Source organism: Lonchura striata, chromosome 30 (genome assembly GCF_046129695.1).
Source record: "Lonchura striata isolate bLonStr1 chromosome 30, bLonStr1.mat, whole genome shotgun sequence".
NCBI lineage: Eukaryota > Metazoa > Chordata > Aves > Passeriformes > Estrildidae > Lonchura > Lonchura striata.
Window position 1 is genome coordinate 4953311 of NC_134632.1, and position 17810 is coordinate 4971120.

Below are 17810 nucleotides of genomic sequence, written 5' to 3' on the forward strand. Positions count from 1 at the left end.
TGCTGTGACCCACAGTGTGCCAGGCCTTCCCCTTCTGCCTTAGATTTATCCTTTTTAGTACCTAATTTGGAAAGGAAAAAAGAAAAACCACCCCTTGAGATCCTCCAGGAAAAGCAGTGAGACCTCTTGTTCCGTATCCACATGCTTCTTCTTTAATGCTTCCTTAAGGGTCTCCGTTTTTCTGTCACTTATCATCATCCAGAGTAATTTTGGGCTGTTAGAGAAAGTTCATTGCTATAATTGCGACCATATTGGTCATTAAAGTTGACAGACAGCTGCTGGAGAAGTCACTCGCTGCTCCTGCTCCTCAGCAGATGCCTCTCAGCGTTTGCTGAGATGTTGGCTTGAATTTATGAAATGGAAGAAAAGCGTTTCCCCCCAAGGACTGAGCGTTTCAGAGAGGGGAAAGCACGAAGAACTCACCCAGGTCTTGGTTTACAAGCAAGGTTTGCTGCTCCTGCTCCAGCTGGAGTGGAAAGAAGTGGAATTCCATGCAGGCCCTAAGGCTGCTCCTGCCTGCAGGTGTTGGGGACCCCCATCCCGGCTGCACCCCAGTGTGGGAGTCCAGGGCTTCCCTCTGGCTGCCCTGGGACCCTGGCAGGGGTCAGGAGCCCCCCTGGACAGAGTCCCCAGAGACACTGGCTGTGATCTCTGTCCATGGAAAAGAGTTTTCAATCTCGCAGGATCAATTACCAGCTCTGAGTGTTTGATATCAGTAATAATTAAGTGTGGCACGGGTGCAAAAGTAAAATTTTAGGATTCTAGATGAGGGGTCCAAAGGGGACAAGATGGAGGAAATTGGGTGTGCCTTGTCCTTTTTCTCCTTCTCCATGCCCTCCATGTCTCACTGTGGTGTTGGCATTTTTCTGTTGGTTCAGGCTGGGGACACACTGTCCAACGTAGGTGACAGATATTGGCACGTTCTTGTAAATGCAGCCCAGGGAGTTTCTGGTATTTAATGTTTGTCACATCCCACTGAGGGCAGAGCCCCACACGCTGCCCTGCAGGACAGAGCTGGGCAGGGCAGCAGAACATGTGAGAGATAAACAGAATAAACAACCTGGAACCAGCACAGACCAAATATGGCTTCTGCTTTGGCAGGGGGCTGACAGACAGAGACTTTCTACAATCCCAGAATCATCAATACCTCAGATTCCATCACCCCAGTTTCACCATCCAGGGGTTATTTCCAGATATCCCATCCCTGGCAGTGCCCAAGGCCAGGTTGGGCAGGGTTGGGATGGTGGAGGTGTCCCTGCCCATGGCAGGGGTGGCACTGGATGGGTTTTGAGGTCCCTGCAAACCCAAACCAGTCTGGGATTTCCACTTGTCCCTTTCTTGCTGCTGGGATTCAGTAAATAAATATTCCTCACACAATAAATGCCACACAGCACATGCTGGAACAAGGAGCCACTCAGGAGGGCTTTTTTAACCAGTAAACTTTATTTATATATAACAACAGTACAAAGTGAGTCCTTGGCTTGCAAAATAGGAGTGTTTCATATTTACAATAGGTACACAATAATATATTAGAATAATAACAAAACCCCCTTTTATTTCCTTGGAACATTTTTAAATACTTAAACTTTCTTACATTTTTTTTTTCCACAACACTTGTAAAAACAACAAAAAACAGACAATCATCTTAAAAAAAAAATATAATACAGAACTCCAGTGTGTCAAGTATAACGGGGAGGGGAGGAGCCAGAGAACGATACGGTGGAATGGGCACAGATACAAATCAATTCCTTGTTCTGCCAATACACAAATCCCCTAAAAACTGCTGGGGGTTGTAAGGAGAAGGGGAAGAAGAAATCAGGATCTGTTCCATGGCTAATACCTCTACATTCTGTGACGTTTTTGGGGGGACTCCAGAAGTTTTAGTACCTGTACATTCCCTTCCCCTTGCTGCTTCTCCCAGCGGCCCCCAAGGTACCATCAACACCAAAACTCAGCAGTAAGAGAAGCACATTTTTACTGCATCTTCTGAAGCCATGAAATAACATGGCAAAATCAGCTTTTTTCCCTCCCCATGGCTCCTCGTGTACCTTGGTGTGCCCAGTCCTCGGGATGGGAACGCCGGCTGGAGAAGCTGTTGCATAAACTTCCAAGCTTATTCCAAAGAGAGGTATTGAAAACCCCAAAGGAAAGGCCATACAGGAGATGCCCTGTTTGATCTGGCAGCCTCGGGAGGCCCGGCGAGTTTGGGGTGTTTGGGATATTTATTGTCCGTGCAACTGGATGGACCCTGTGGGGCTTTGGAGCACGTTCCTCAAGGCTGCAGCAAGGTCACAATCTTTTCAGGGTTATATTCCACGGTTACAAAGGAAGGAGAGGGATGGGAAACACAGGGACAAGGGGGATCTGAAAGAACGAGCACAGAGACACTGCCATGCCCACAGCACAGCCACAACACCGCTGGCTGCCACCCCAGCAAGGCGGGCACCGACACCCTGGAGGGATGGAGTGGCTTTTCCAGCATGGAGCAGCGGGGCTCTGCCAGCCTGCACTGCCCCACCCTTCCACCTCCCCATCTCTGAGCCCAGCACGGCCCCAGCACCCCACAGAGCACCCCGGGGTGCAGGACACGCACCACAGACCCCCAGGTTTCTTCCAGAAGGCACCGGGCACCACCCATAGCTGGGGTTCTGGCTTCTGCTCCATTGCCTGCCCAGAACAGGACCAGCCCCCCAGTCTGGGGGAATTCAGGGTGAAGGGGCTTTGCACAAAGCCTTCCAGACAGCCAGAACTGGTCCAAAGGCTCCCATCCTCTTCCCCTGCAAAACTAACCTGGCCAAACTGCTCTGAAGCTGCACATTTGGGGTTGCTCAGCTCAGCAGCTCCCCAGCAGCACACGGGCATCTCTTACTCTGATGGTTTCCCCACTGAAGGTCTCATCAGGAAAACCAAACCATCCTGCCCACGCAGGTGGCCTCAGAGCTGTCCCCAGAGCTTTGCCCTCAGCCTCTGACCCGCTGGTCTCTGGTTTTGGGTGCAGGCTGGGTGTTTTTGCCAAGGACGGGACTGTGCTCCGAGCTCTTCCTCACACACAACTCTGTACAATGTCACAGCCCCCTGCACTATTGCCTTGCAGTTCCTGGTACAAATGTGGATCTGGAATAGGATGGCTGAAGCTCTGTGGCATTTTAATGCATCTTTGATGTCAGTTATTTACCCTCCTCAGAGCATTTTTTCTTCTCTCCAGGGCAGAGTCACACGTGAGCTCTCCCTGATGGCCCAGCTTATTCAAGTCAGTCTCTTTTAGTTTCATTTAGTTTGGGGAGCTGAGTCCCTGTGACAGGTGAGCTCTGACAGCAATGGAAACTGGATGGAGAACAGCCAGTGACAGGAGAACGTGGCTGGGCTGCTGCCAGGGAAGGGGCTCGAGGCTCTGGAGCAGCACAGGGACCGTGCTGGGAGCTGCTCTGCCCTGTGCCAACCTGGCCTTCCTCATCCCTGCTGGCTTCTGGGGACTTCTTGGAATGCGACCTTGTTTGGAGGCTGTGCCCACTGGAGCAGGGGCTGCTCTGACCCTTTTTTCACACAGACTTAAACACCAAGACCCCCACGAGGAGCTCGGAGCCAGCAGCGTGCAGGATGCAACCCCAGAGCCTCAAACCCTCTCGCCTTTGCCCTCCACGTGCCCACCCAAACTGTTTCCTACGTTGGGACGTTTTCTGTGGAGTCCAGTGGAAGGCAGGAGGGAACACCGACGTGGGGATGGGCCACCAGGATTTTAAGACAGAGTGTGGAAGGCACTGCTGTGATGAAGGTCTCTGCTGCACTCACCATCCCCAGCGTGTCACAGCCCCAGCCCTGTGGGGAGGCACCACTGTTCCCACGGCCATCCTTCAGGGAAAAACCTGAAATTCCAGCCCTGGAATGCCGCTGGGCTGCAGCGAGGCCGTGGCAGCAGTTTTGTTCCTCAGCGCTGCTCCTCACGGTGTGTCCTCACTGCTGCAGACGGGATAGCCAGGCTTCCCAGGGATATCCATGCAGGATTTCACAGGTCTCCAGCGCTTTGGCCGTGCTGATCCCTCCTGCCTCCCTTTAAATCCACCCTTTCTGGCAAAGCGTGGAGCTGTGGTGGCTGTGGCTCCTCCGTGGGGCTCTCGCCTTGCCCGCGAGCTCCGCTCTCCTCTGCGGGGTTTTAATAAAGGCTTCCAAGGTGGAGAAGCGTTTGATTAGCACCTCGCTCCCCCTCAGAGTGGGTGCTTTGATAGCTCATGAGCAGAAGATTAAACAGAATTATTCAAGCGGTGACACCAGGCGGAGAGATCCCGGCGAGTGACGTCTCTCACTTTGATGTTGGAATACCTGAAACGGAGCGAGCTGGAGACTCCAAACTCCGAGCGGCCTTGCAGGAGGAAGGGGGCAATGAGAGGGACGTGAAATCATTTCATCTAAGGCAAGTGCCCCCTCCTGACCAAACCTCCAGTCCAGTTTGCTGCGAGTGTGAAGAAAACATCATTTTAAGATCTGAAGCTTCCTCTTCCCGAAGGAGGAATGGAAACGTTGGATGCAAACAGGGCAAGAGATTCCCAGCGCTCTGCCCCAGGGGGATATGTTGCTTCAATCCATATAATTGCCTGTAAAGATCCATAATTAATGTCAACCACCATGAGAAGATACTTGGCAATGTATTTCTAGGCCACCCCTCCAGCCAGGACTGTGCTGCTCCCTCTGCCATCCTCCTGAAGCTTTTCCAGATGATGGAAGAGGTGTTTTTGTTGTTTCCTTCGGAATTCAGTCAGAAGTGTAAGAGCTTATGGGTTTGCAAAGTGCTCCTGCTGCTCCTCCCTTTTTCTCTCTGCTCAAATGGTCCCACAGCACAGAAGATGAACTCAGCTGTCCCCTTGTCTCCTTAATGTTCTCCCAGAGAATCCAGGGGGTGTGTGGGGACCTCCACTTCTGCTGAGAAAATACAGGGGAGTGGGGAGTGACACAGCCTTGGCTTGGGGGGTGCTCCTGGCCAGAGGGGAGAGAGCAGGAGGAGGAAAGCAGGATTGAAAGCTGCACAAAAGCCTCTCAAAGAGATGCAGAGAGGAGCACCATGAGGGCTGTTGGGCAGGGACACTGTCTCCAGGCCCAGGTGATGCACAGGCAGGCCTTTGCTTTGGGCCGTATTCTGTGAGTCCTGCAGAGGTAACTCCCCAGACTGATATTTGGAAGTGTCTGGAAATCGTTCAGGAGCTTTTTGGAGCGCTCTCTTTGGGTTTCAGAGTACCATGAGAACTTGGTGAACCCAAACCAACAACCACAGCTAAAACAGGTCTGGCAATCCATCACCTAAGCTGTGTGATGGATCACTGTGAACAGCAGGAACAGAACCTGCAAAACACCTGCAGGATTTCAAAGCCTGACCCTCTGCCATGTCCTGTGGTACCTGCAGCAAAGGGCAGGCCAGTAGGGACTGCTCCAGTGGCATTCCTGGTGCTGGGCTCCGCAGTGCCTGACTTTTAGTAGGATTTTTGCACATTTTTTGCCTCAGAAATGAGATTCACCGTGCAGGAGTGGGATCCCTGGGAAGGGAACTCTCAGATAACAAGCAGTACAAACACTGCTCTGCCTTTCAGTCTCTGTTTCTGCCACTCTCCCCCTGTCTCAGTAAATCCAGTGCTCAGGCTGCTGTAAATGTCAAGAACTTATTGCACAAGGTTGATTATTATCATCAGTATTTTCTGCTTTTCAGAGAGACTCACAGAATTGGATTACCAAAAGAAAGTGGACTTGGCATGGCTTTTACTGAATGGTAATTAAACCAAGTTTCCTGAGTATTTCTCTACGTGCTTCTCCCCTCCCCTGGTGCTGGACTGCAGGACACGGAAAGGCAGCAGCTCTCTGGGAGCCCTGCTGGGCTCCTCCAGGCAGGAATAGTGGAGGAGGGGGATGGAGATGGAAGTGGATTTTCCTTCAACACACACTGGCTGCAAACGAAGGTCCCAGTCTGGTGTGACGCTGCCTGGGAACACCAGGAATTATTTTGCTGCCACTGCCAAGCTCCTGCAGCCAACTCTTGTATTTCCATCAGGCCTCCTCTCCCTGCCCTCCCCACTGCAGCCTGCACGCGTTTCAATATTTACTCCAGAGAGAGATATTTACAGCATTCCTTCCCCTCCTGGCACTCTACAAAGGGACACACATAAGCTTTGGTGTCTTTGAAAGAAATAACACTCACAAACATTTGCCTGTCCCTGGCCACAGGAACGTGTGCCGTGGGGGCCAGCAAGGAACTGAAGAGAACAACGAGACGCCGACACAGAGACACGACAGCAGAGCTGGCTGGCCCGGGGGTGCTGGTTAAGGTTTGCTCTTGCCTGGAGCAGAGATTTCTCTCCCTTTCCCAGTGGAATTGCAAATCCTGGCAAATGCTGCTGGAGACACCCAAAGGGAGCCTGTGCCCAAGGACTCCGCACATCCAGCAGAAAAACAAAGATCTGCTCTGCCAGCGTCCAGGCTCTTCAAGTATTGTCACCGTAAACATTGGGGTTTGGGGGGGTTTGCTGTCAGAAATTGGAGGTGGCTGCTGGAGACCCCCAAAACCGACCCTGGAGGTGTCAGCCCAGCTCTGCCTTGGCTCATGCGGCACTTGCAGGAGCCAGCAGTGGACACTGCTGGATCACCACGGACATGCTGGACACTGCTGGACACTGCTGGATCACCATGGTCATACTGGACACTGCTGGACACTGCTGGATCACCATGGTCATACTGGACACTGCTGGATCACCATGGCCATACTGGACACTGCTGGACACTGCTGGATCAGCCAGTGAGGTGGGATGGAGGTGGAAAAGGAAAGAGCAATGAAATTCAGATCTTCTTCCCTCATTCGACAGCAAATGCGATTTAAAAAAAAAATATATATAGACACTATATAAATACATGGATAAAGCTGGGTTTCAAGACAGGTCGGATGATCGGATGGTTTTGCAATTCAGGTAAAGCTCCTTCTAGTGCCTCTAAGTCACTCAGCCACGGGACTATTTTCAGGCAAAACTGCTATTTTGCTTCTGTGAAAAGGTGTGGTGCAAACTTGTGCTCGTATTTGTTGTAAGAATCCCAACCGAAGCCATTTTGGTTTTCCAGACGTTCCAGTGGGTGTGAGAGTCTGCTCGCAGAATGCCTGAGCTGTGTCCTCGGAAGGCTCTCAGGGACAGGATTCAGGGCTGATCCTTCTTGCCAGGATTATCTCTATGGCCTCTGTGGTTTTTGCTCTATTTATTTTTTTTCCTTTTTCTTCCTTTTTTTTTTTTTTTTACAAAAAAACTCCTTTAAATAAAGTTTTATTTTCTAATATACACTAAACAATTTTCATGCAAAGCAGCACTCGTGGAGACATCCAGATTTTCCAGGTTCTTTCCTTTCTGTGTGCACTCGAAAAAATGATCCACCTTGCTTGGACTTTGATTGAGATGCTTCATCTTCCTCCCTTCCTGCCCTTTCAAACTGGATCCTGTATGATTTTTGAACACAGCCAGTCCTTGAGGCAGGCTCTGCTCTCTCCAGAGGAGCCTTGGGGGTGTGTCCAGTGCCTTCCTTGCTTGTTCTGCCTCCAAATTCCCGGGAGTCCGTGCGATCCTCTGCCCTTTGCCGTCCGTGGCCTTTCTTCAGCTCTCGAAGGACATGGCCCCAATGAGTTGCTCTACTTTGTAAGCCAAGCGCTGCCTCCGAGCCTGCTCATCCTGCTCCAGAGCTCCGATGAGCTGGGGAGAGAACAGGAAAAGGGGGAAAAATTGAATCAGGGAGAGAAATCAGCGTGAGAGAGGGGGTAGGGGAGGTGGGTGGGCAGTGAGATGTGAGCAGCTCCATGTGAGGAGGTGTGAAATCCCAATAAAATAGCAAAACAACGAGGCTGTCGTTGGTTTGTTGGATCCCTCAATACCCACCCAACAAAAACCACTCTGGTGCCTTGGACTCCACATTTCTTGTCTCGTTTAGCACGAAAGTGATGAGATTTTTCAACCCTAATGGGAAAATAGCCGTGGCGTTGTATCACAAATGGCTACATGCAGTTCAATGACAAAACCCTTCCGTTTCACGGACATAATTACAAAATCGGTTCTTCTTGCAGAAATGAAGGGGTGGAACAGATGGCGAGAACTTGGTTTCAAGTGATGCATTCATTAAAGGAGCTCAGGCTGCCAGGAAGCCTTTGCAAACAGGAGCCTGTGCCACTACCACGGAGATTTGGACCGTGCTGCTCCCAAAGGACACCGAGGTTTCTGGGGAGCTTTGATGGGTCAGGAATATTTTCCACAGCACTGGGTGCATGCCAGAGCTGAGGTATCCAGCTGCTCCCACAATATTTCATCTCTCAATCCTCCTGGGGAGGATGCTACAAGTGTGGCCAATCCCAAACCCCTCTGTGAGTGAAGGGAACAGCGGGGCAGGAGCGGTGCCAGCTACGGCCGGGCTGCAGCCAGGGAAGGGAGGGCAGGGAGCTCTGGCAGGCAGCAGAGGATCCCTACACAAGCCAGCACTGCAGCTGCTCTCCCACACACCTGCCACGGCGCCCTGTCACCCCCAGGACACCGTGGCCCAGGGGGCACCATGGCCCAGGGGACACCATGGCCCAGGGGACACTGCTGCTTAGAGGACACCATCACTCCAGGGGACACCACCATGGCTCAGGGAACACCATGGCCTAGAGGACACTGTGGCCCAGGGGACACCATCACTACAGGGGACACCACCATGGCCCAGGGGACACCATGGCCTGAGGAACTCCATTGCCCAGGGAACACCATTGCCCAGGAGACACCATCACGGTCCAGAGCACACCATCACTCCAGGGGACACCAGTATGGCCCAGGGAATGTTGTTTCCTAGAGGACACCATGGCCCAGAGGATACCATGGTCCAGGGGACACCATTACTCCAGGGGACACCACTATGGCCCAAAGAACGCTGTTGCCCAGGGGATACCACCACTCCAGAGGACACCATGGCCCAGGGGACACTGCTGCCTAGAGGACACCATCACTCGAGGGGATACCACCATGGCCCAGAAGACACATGGCCCAGTGGACACCATCACAGTCCAGAGCACACCATCAGTCCAGGGGACACCACCATGGCCCAAGGAACGCTGTTGCCCAGGGGATGCCACCACTCCAGGGGCCACCATGGCCCAGGGGACGCTGGTGCCCGTGCCCACCTCCTCGCTGTACTTGCTGACATAGGAGTAGATCTCGTTGAGCGCGCTCAGCATGTTGAACTCCACGGCGTGCAGGCGCGACTGCTCGGCGAGGTAGGCGTTCATGTCCTGGTCGCTGATGGCCGGGAGCTTGGCGATGTCCGCGTAATACCTGCAGGAACGAGGGCCAGGGCAAACGTGACGAACAGGAGCGCCCCAAATGTCCCTGCTCCCCCTGGGATTTAAGCTAAGCTCTGCAGGAATAAGAACATCTTCTGCTTTGTGTTTACATCCAGCAAAAGAGGATTCTGGGCTGTGATGAGCTGAAAACAGGAGCAGCGATGCTTGGCGGGGCTGAGAACCACCCTGCAGCACCACTGGTGGTCCTTGTGCTTCCCTTCCGCTCAGGATGTTCTCTCCTGAGATCCATGGGGATTCAGAGCACCCTGCACCCACACTCCCACGGGCTGCCCTCACCTCTCCACCCAGCTCTTGTAGCTGGGGATGTCCTTGGCGTACAGCAGCTTGTTGGAGGGGGAGTCCTTGCCCAGGCGGTGCTCCGAGGTGGAGCAGGAATCCATGAAGGTCTGAGCCACCACGGAGAGGCAGGCGTCCGTGATGCTGCCCTTGTGGATGTCGAACACGAACTGCGGGTTTTTGATCACGTTCACCCAGAAGCGGAGGGGAAGGCTGGGAGGCAAAGCCAGAATTGAGAGGAAATGAGAAGACAAAGGCAAGGCAAGGGCGCTTGCTGTGGATGGTGCTCCCAGGCAGAGCACCAATGGTGGGAAGAGCAAGAGAAGAATTTAAACAGGAGCTGGGCCAAGGCCACCAAGCACCAGTTAGCCCAGATGGCTGCTGGTGCATCCTGCCATGCCCGGGAGCTGCTCTGGGCTCGGATCCCACACGGAGCAGTGGAGATGAGCAGGGCAGAGCTGGGCAGTCTGGGGGAACTGGGGGAGCATCTGCAGGAGGAGCCCGTTAGGAGGAGCTCAGCAGGGCAGGGCTGCAGTGTGGGGTGAGCCCTGGCACTGAGCAGTGCTCAGCACCCACGAGCTGGCAGCAGGAACCACAGGCTTTGTCCCCAAATCCTGGGGCCTTTGCAATCAAAGGGGAATTATTATTCCTTTTTTTCTTCGGCTGTATAGCAGGATCAAAAAAGCAGCTGCTGCTTTCTATTACCTTTCAAGTCGCAGCTCTCTCTGTCTCTCCAGCTCGCTGAAAGGCTGCAGCCTTAACTCTTGCAGTGCTGCAGGAGAGCAGCTCAGCCCCAGCCACCCCAGCTCCCTCTTCCAAGCTTCCCTTTGCTTCTGCCTGCTCCAGGGGCAGCCTTCTCCCACATCCCCACCAAAATTCCCTTTCTGGAAATGCTGCAGAGCTCAGCTGAGATGGGGAGAAGGAAGGTCCAGGCCTGGTGGGGCCTGTTGCCTCCGGCAGACCAAACTCTGGTGGTCATTGCTTTCTTTTTTTCTCATAATTTCTTGTGATTCTACAGTTTTTATCCCAATAACTCCATCTTCTAAGGCTTTAAATGAATTGTTTTGAGCTTCCCACTGCCTTAGCAGGGAACCAGCTTTTGCAGCCATGATGATTAGAGGCCTTTTAAACCACGAGGGACTCAGGGGAAAATACAAGGTCTTCAGGGAAAAACCATTCGTTGTGCTTTTTTATTCCTTTCTCACAGAGGTAAATTTCCAACCCACAGAGGTTTTAATCCTAAAATAGCAGCAGAGGCAGAGATGTGAGAGCTCCCACTGTTTGGAGAGGCTGGTCCTGGCTGCAGCCCATGCCTGAGGCATGCAGAGCCGGCTCCTTCTCCCTGTGCCACCTCCTGCTGGTGCCCAAATGCTCCAGGTGCTTCCCGAAGTGATGGGAAAGGTGCACTTGTGGCACAGCAGGGCCGTGCAGCCACTGGAGCCTTGCTTCCCACTCTTCCCAAGGTCCATTCGGGCAGATCTGCAGCCCGAGGGCAGCAGCCAGGAGTAAGGAGTAGCCAGGCTACCTCCCTTCCCTTCCAAACCAGGATTTTAGGATCCTGTGAACACTGGCAGCCCACAGAGGCTCAAAGCCCAGCTTTGTGCCCCACTTTGGGGCTTGGCAGCCCTTCCCAAAACAATTCCCCACACCTTTTTTTTGCCCAGAATCACGGAACACCCAGCCTGCCTCCCTGCCCTCTGTGGCAGGCCCATTCTTCTCTCTCAGAATTTTTCACAGAGGAGCACAGAGGAAAGAAAGAGAAAACAATTTCTATTTCTGCTCCTTGTTTTCTTAGTCGAATGTGCTTGGAGAATTGTTTACCTGGGGTGATGGCTTGGTTGGATTCTGGTGAGGATTGTTGGAGCCTGGTGGCCAATCCAACCCACTTGGGGCTGGGCTCTCAGAGTGGGTTAGTTAGTTATGGTACTTAGAGTTGTTAGTTAGATCTGGTACTAACAACTAACAACTTAGATTGTTAGTTAGATATGGTACTTAGAAAAGTAGGTTTGTAGTTCCAGTATATTAAAAATAGTATATTGATGTATTATAGTACAGATATAATAAAAAAATCATCCAGCTTTCTGTTACCAGTTGCTCTTCCAGGTGTGCCGGACGTCGGTGTCGTGGATGCCGTGCTTGTCGGCCTGCTCGTCCAGGAAGTCGAACATGTACTTGATGGCGAGGGGCAGGGCGCTGCCGCGGTGCACCGTGCTGAACAGCGTCTCAAACAGGTCGTCCACGAACTTCTGCAGCGTGCCCTGACGGCAGGACGGCAAATCAGACAGCTTCCAACCGCTTCTTTTATTGTTTTTAGGCAGGGGCTTGTTTTCGCCTCTGCTCAGGGTGGGGGAAACTGAATGGAATCGAATTGAACTGAATTTCTCTTAAAAGGCTCAGTTACAATGAGGGTTTGAGGATTTCTGGGCTTCAGTCAACAAAAAGGAGATTCCCAGAGCCAGAAGATACAAAGGGGATAAATGAATATTGACAAACATCACCCCTGGTGTGAACAGAGACACCTGGTCTGGGAAATGATTGATAACAGAACCAAAGCATGGGGACCAAGTTAGCACTGAAAGGATCAATAACCAATAGGAAATCGAATACTAAGAATTGGGCAATTTAGAAGCAGCAAATGTGAATTTCATTGGAGGTTTCATGTATAAATATGTGAAAAATGGGGTAAAAACCCATGTGTGATGGAATGATTTTCACTGCACAACCTAGCCACGTGTGGATGAAATAATTTCTATTGCACATCCTGGCCAGAATAAAGTAATACCTAATTCTCTAATATTGAAAAGATGCTGTTGGAGAGTTTCTGTTTTCCCTGCAGTTTTGGTGACAGGAGCAGCAATCCAGGGGGCGAGGGGAGGGACAGGCACTCCCCTGCCCAAGCAGTGGTGGCAGGAAGGGACACCAGATGTTACCAGACCCAAAAAGTGCCACCACAGATCCCACGGGAATAACTGAGGTCAGGGTCTTTTGAAAAGCTCCAGCCTGCAGCTACTCACTCATTTACTCTTTATTTCTAACCTGAGATAATTATTTTTTTTTTGCTTTCCAAAGCACAGCTATGTTATCCACGCTGATAAGCATGTGGGGAAAGGCAGGAAAACCGTGCCTGGTCGAGGGAATGGGTAAATATTTCCAGGCACTACTTCATTCACCAATTTGTGAACAGTTTTAACAGTTTTTAAGAAAAAAAAAAAAAAAGGAGAATTGCAGCCATTGCCTTGAGTGTGAGGAAATCTGGGCTGGACTCTCCAAATGCCAGGAAAACCCAGCCAGGTTGGGATCTGAGCAGCACCAGGACCCCTCGCTGAGCTTCCCCAGGAGAATTCAGCTCAGTTACCTTTGTCGCCAGGAGCCTGGTCAGGTAGATCTCAGAGACCATCTTGCTGCCCCTGTCCCCTTCCTTCTGGTCGCCGTGGTCGTGGTTCTTGACCAGGTGCCAGACCTTGACGCCGCTCTCCAGGTCGGGGGTGATCATGGGCGCGCGCGAGCGGAGGCTGTCGGGGCTGCCCGTGTAGCGGAACGTGGAGTCTGGGCAGGGAGACAGGCTGCTCACCCCTTCTGCACCTCCCTCAGCACCCTCACCACGGCTGGACACACCCAAATTGTTGGCACTGGGGTTTTTGGGGTTTGTTTTTTGGTGGGGAAATGAAATGGAAAACCACCACGGTTCTGTTTCGCGCGCGTTCTCGTTCTGCGCCGTCAGAGTTTGGCGTTTGCCCAAAATCCGTGTTGGTCTCCAACAAAAAAACCTCAAAATTCAGCTTTTTTCCCTCCCCTATATGGCCTTTCCTGCCCCATTTGAATCCTTTCCTGATGAGAACTCCTCGTACAGAGGACACAGAAATCCTCCCTGACTCACGGCTCACACACACGACCCCGGGCACCGGCTCCCGCAGGAGCAGAGCCCTGGTTTCAGGATTTTGTAAATAATGAGGAGCTGCTCAGCACAAAGGGCAGGAGAAGCTGCTGAGCTCGTCCTTGAGGTTTTCAGGGGAGCAGTGAGGACTCAAGCTGAGCATCAGCAGCAGAGCCTGAGGCCAGTCCTGCACCCTGCGCCATCCCTGGGCTGAGCAGAGCCAGCCTCATGCTGTCCCTGCTGTCCCTGCAGGGAAAAGGGAGCTCAAAGGGCACCAGACACTGCCCTGAACTGCTCAGAAACCATGGGGGGATGTGGCACAGGAATTTAGATATTTCACTTCCCAAAGAATGTCCCTCCCTGCATCCCCAGCGTGTCCAGGACGAGACACGAGGCTGAGGAGCCCAGAAGTGCCTTGCTGGATTTCCCTCCTGCTACATTTCTTTGTTCTCTGGGAATCTCATGCATTTTCTCAAGTTTAGCCTTCAGTTCACTGCTCACCCTCCTCGTCAGGAGTGTGGGGATCGATCGTAAATCAGCTGAGGGAAATACTCAAGTCATTACCAAAGTAGCTGGATTTTCATCCCTGATTAAGGCTTAGATAAATGAGTGCTCCAACTGATATAATTAAGGAGACAGACAGGGGGACAGCTCAGGAAGCATGCAGTAATTCTATTTTTAAACATATCTCTGCACTGATATATAACAGGGGAAGTAAATAAGTATCTAATTTAAATTCTGCCGGCACAATTAGAAATATTAATCTCAACATGAGCAATGATGGCTCGTATTTGTGCTTTGCAAAAGCTTTTGCAGCTGACAGAGATCAATGAGCACTGAGGGCTCAGGCTGCGAGACCCAGCCCTGCTTTTTCCATCAGCTGGACTATGGGATGTGTTGGACACGTGTGGACCTACACTGGCAGGGAGAAATGCCTTTTCTCCTGGTTTTTACCTCAAGACTCCCCTGGTTTTGGCTCCTCAGAACACTTGCTCGAGCTAAAAACCAACATTATTTTGGGAGCTATAAACAAGAGGAGGAGATGGGTTTGTCGGGAGACTTTTTGCTGGTAAAACACTCTGTGAAATGAACGATAATGAAAGATCAGCACTCGAGAGATTTTGCCACTGCTGCCTTTTATGGAAGTCTATTATTACAATTATTGTGGATTTAGTGCTCCAAGCATGCACCTGGCACCTCGCAGGCTCATTTTCTCAGGCTGCAGCATCTTCAGGGACCCTCTGGAATGTGCTGAGCCCTTCTATTATGCAAATCCGGAATTCCCAGGTGTGCACATCCCTGCACTCTGTGCTAAGATTGCCCTTCCCCATTTGTGACCCATTAGCTCAGAGCTCAGGATCCTGCCCTCGGGGAGGAACAGGGGAGGATCAGATAAATCAGGTTTATCTGTGGTGCTGCCCTGCTCAGGGGCTCAAAGATCCTCTCCTGCACCACCCATCCCCTCTGAGCCCTTGGAATTGTCCCAGGCCCCACATTCCCAAAGGCTGCTCTTAGCTCTCCTGTTCTTGGCATTTCCCTTTCCCCCTTCTCACCTTTCCTGGTCCTTTTGCTGTTCTCACAGCTGGAAAAGCCTTTGCAATCCAAACCAGCAGCCAAGGATGTCTTTCTGTTTGGATTTACATTTGTTTTGGGTGGTTTTTTGGGTGGAGCTGATGCTTTTTCCCCACTGACATGCCAGTGTCAGCCCATGAGCCGTCCCTGCCCATCCCAGTTCTTACCATATCTGCTGATGGAGGTGCGGGAGATGCTGGCAGAGGCAGGGATGTTGTAGGAGGAGGTTTGCTTGGGAACCAGAGCCACCACGGAGCGGTCTGACACCTGGGGAGGCAAGACAGCACCAGGTCAGGGGATCCCAGGCTGCTGATCCAGCAAATCCTGGGAAGGGCAGCCCAGGACACACTCCCAGCCTGGCTGAGCCCCGTGCTGGGTCCGGCTACGGCCGGAGCTTGAAGGAAATGAGGGATAAATCAAAGGATGTGGTGAAGATGCTTTTGGTCGTTCTGATTTAAGATCACGCCTTACCCAATAAAAATGAGAATCTCAAGAATTGTTGTGATCCAATTAAAGTAACAATGCAGAGGGAATAAAAGGGCTGTAATAACGTTATGGGCCATAAAACATTCCTATTAAACCATTTTTTATTTTAGCAATTTTTACGAACTTTAAAAGTTTGATTTACAGCGGAGCAAGTCATAAAGCCATCTTTCAGGGTATTTAATTGTTATCCCTTTACTGCTCCAGAGAAGGAATTAAACACTGGGAAGTCAAACTATAAATGAACATTAGCACTAACAAGGTTTTGTTACAGCAGATTTTAGTAGCCATGTTTAATTTTATCCTCCCTATAAATCTGGTAGTCACTGGAAGTTTTCTAACTTATTCCCCTTAATTAAGGAGCTGCAGGTTTCCAGGGAATGGGCCTGAGTAGCTTTTAATTTTGAACTTGTGACCTGTGGTGCAGCACAGTGAGGGAGCAGAGAGTCTTGCCAGGGCCCAGCAGATATTCTTTAGAGGCTCAGCACAAAAGAAATGCCTCTTCCTGCTGCAGGAATTGCCTTTTGGGGCTAAACCCTGCATTATCTGCTGGGAGTCTGGTGATGGACTCAGCACTGACCCTATGAAAGGAGCTTTTTGCTCCCCCAGCAGCTCCAGAGCTCTGAACACTATCTGCAGCCCCATCCAGATGAAAGGTTTCACTGAAATCCGAGTTATTATTGTTGCTGGTGATAGTGGAAATAATAGTTACTTGTGTTTCGTGGCACAAAAGTGAGATTTTTCTACACAAAACACTCCAAACACCTCCATAATTTCCTTTGCTGCTCCTGCCTCACTTCATCCAATTTATTAAGTCAGTGGAAGAAGTGATCAGTGCTGATATTATTTTCTTAGGCTGTTCTTAGCTGCCACTTCAGCTCCATCTCGCCAGGGAGAAACTCGAGCCCAGGGTGCTCCTGCGCCGGATCCGTTTCCACCAGGGCTGTGCTTAGGTGGGAGAGAGGCACTAAAACCTCCACACACACACACACACACAAACACATGCACACACACACACACACACACACGAGCCCTCTCACCCAGTAAATTTTGGGTGGAACGGCTGCTGTCAGCTCAGCCCCAGCAGCCTCAGGTGGAGCCCGCAGCTCCCCCGGGACACGCTCCCAGCCGCTCGCCCGCTTTACAACTTTATAAATATTCTGATTATTCCACAAGCTGGAAACACAGAGCACCATAAAGACAGGGGAAAGGAGACCTGGGGGGGGAAGGAGGCAGCCCAGGCATGGAGCTGTGTCTGCGTGGGGCAGCGAGGCCGCGATGGCGATTCCAGCGCCACATCCACACCACCTTCACTTCCTAAGCCTCATTTTCCACCCAAACCTCCCCCTTCTCCTCCTAATTTTTCATTTAAAGCCATTTCCTGGTCTCCTGGCCTCTCCAGACTTGCAGAGGCTGACAGGTATTCATGCTCTGTTGCCTCTGAGTTAACCCTGCGTGAGCCACTGTAAATCATTCGATATTAAATTCAGTGTTTCATTTTTCCTGAGTGAAACCACACGGGGTAAGACTCTCCCATGGAGTTTAATAGCCATGAAACCAAAAGGATACGACACAAATGTAATACAATTCCCTGCCACGTATAACAGCTCCGGAGAATTTAACAAAGAATTACACTTATTTAAGCTACACATCTATTTTTATAAATGAAGAAATAAGCAGGAGGCGCACAGTGCTCTCTATAATTTCATAAAGTGGTTCAAAACTATTAGGAAGGTGAACATTTCTCTTTAATTCCAATTTGGGTTTTGTATGTGAAGGCTTCCCATGAAAAATGCATTCGATCAGTTATTGTATCTTTGTGATTCTAATGCAGAAAACAAAAGCAGCAAAATCCAGCATCCAGGTGTGGGGCACAGCGAGGAGGAGGAGGAGGAGGAGGAGGAGGGTGGTTTGGAGCCCTGGAGCTGCAGGAATGGATCCCAGGGATCAGGGAATGAGCAGCAGGAGGGCCCTGCAGCCTGCCAGGTGCAGCACCTGTCCCAGGGACACACCTGGAGCTGCGGGATGGAGCCGGGCTGAGCATCCCCAGCACAAGCCCAGGGATCTCCCTGCCTCCAGGGCAGAATAAAGAGAAAACAGCTCCGAGCAAAGGGCGGGCACAGCTTTGCACAGCAGCTTGCATTTCTTTCCCAAAAATCTAGAAATCACCTTTCCTGCTCCTCTGGAAATCCACGTTTCTGTGAATGGTTTGAGCCACACCAGTTCACGTGTCACCCTGCTGTTCAGCGGTGAGAGCACGTGGAA

General features: G+C 51.3%; 1 protein-coding gene across 2 annotated transcripts in view; it reads right to left on the bottom strand.

The window, feature by feature from the left end:
• Positions 1-1421: 1421 nt before the first annotated feature.
• Positions 1422-17810, bottom strand: part of PLXNA2 (plexin A2) — a 141755-nt gene continuing 125366 nt past the window's right edge. For both annotated transcript variants that reach the window (XM_021536032.3, XM_021536033.3), the window contains exons 27-32: positions 15230-15329; positions 12972-13162; positions 11705-11874; positions 9617-9829; positions 9161-9311; positions 1422-7706 (exon numbers count right to left, since the gene is read on the bottom strand). In XM_021536032.3, coding sequence (XP_021391707.1) covers positions 7611-7706; positions 9161-9311; positions 9617-9829; positions 11705-11874; positions 12972-13162; positions 15230-15329 — 921 coding nt within the window. In that variant the 3' untranslated portion in view covers positions 1422-7610. The remainder of the gene's footprint in view (positions 7707-9160; positions 9312-9616; positions 9830-11704; positions 11875-12971; positions 13163-15229; positions 15330-17810) is intronic.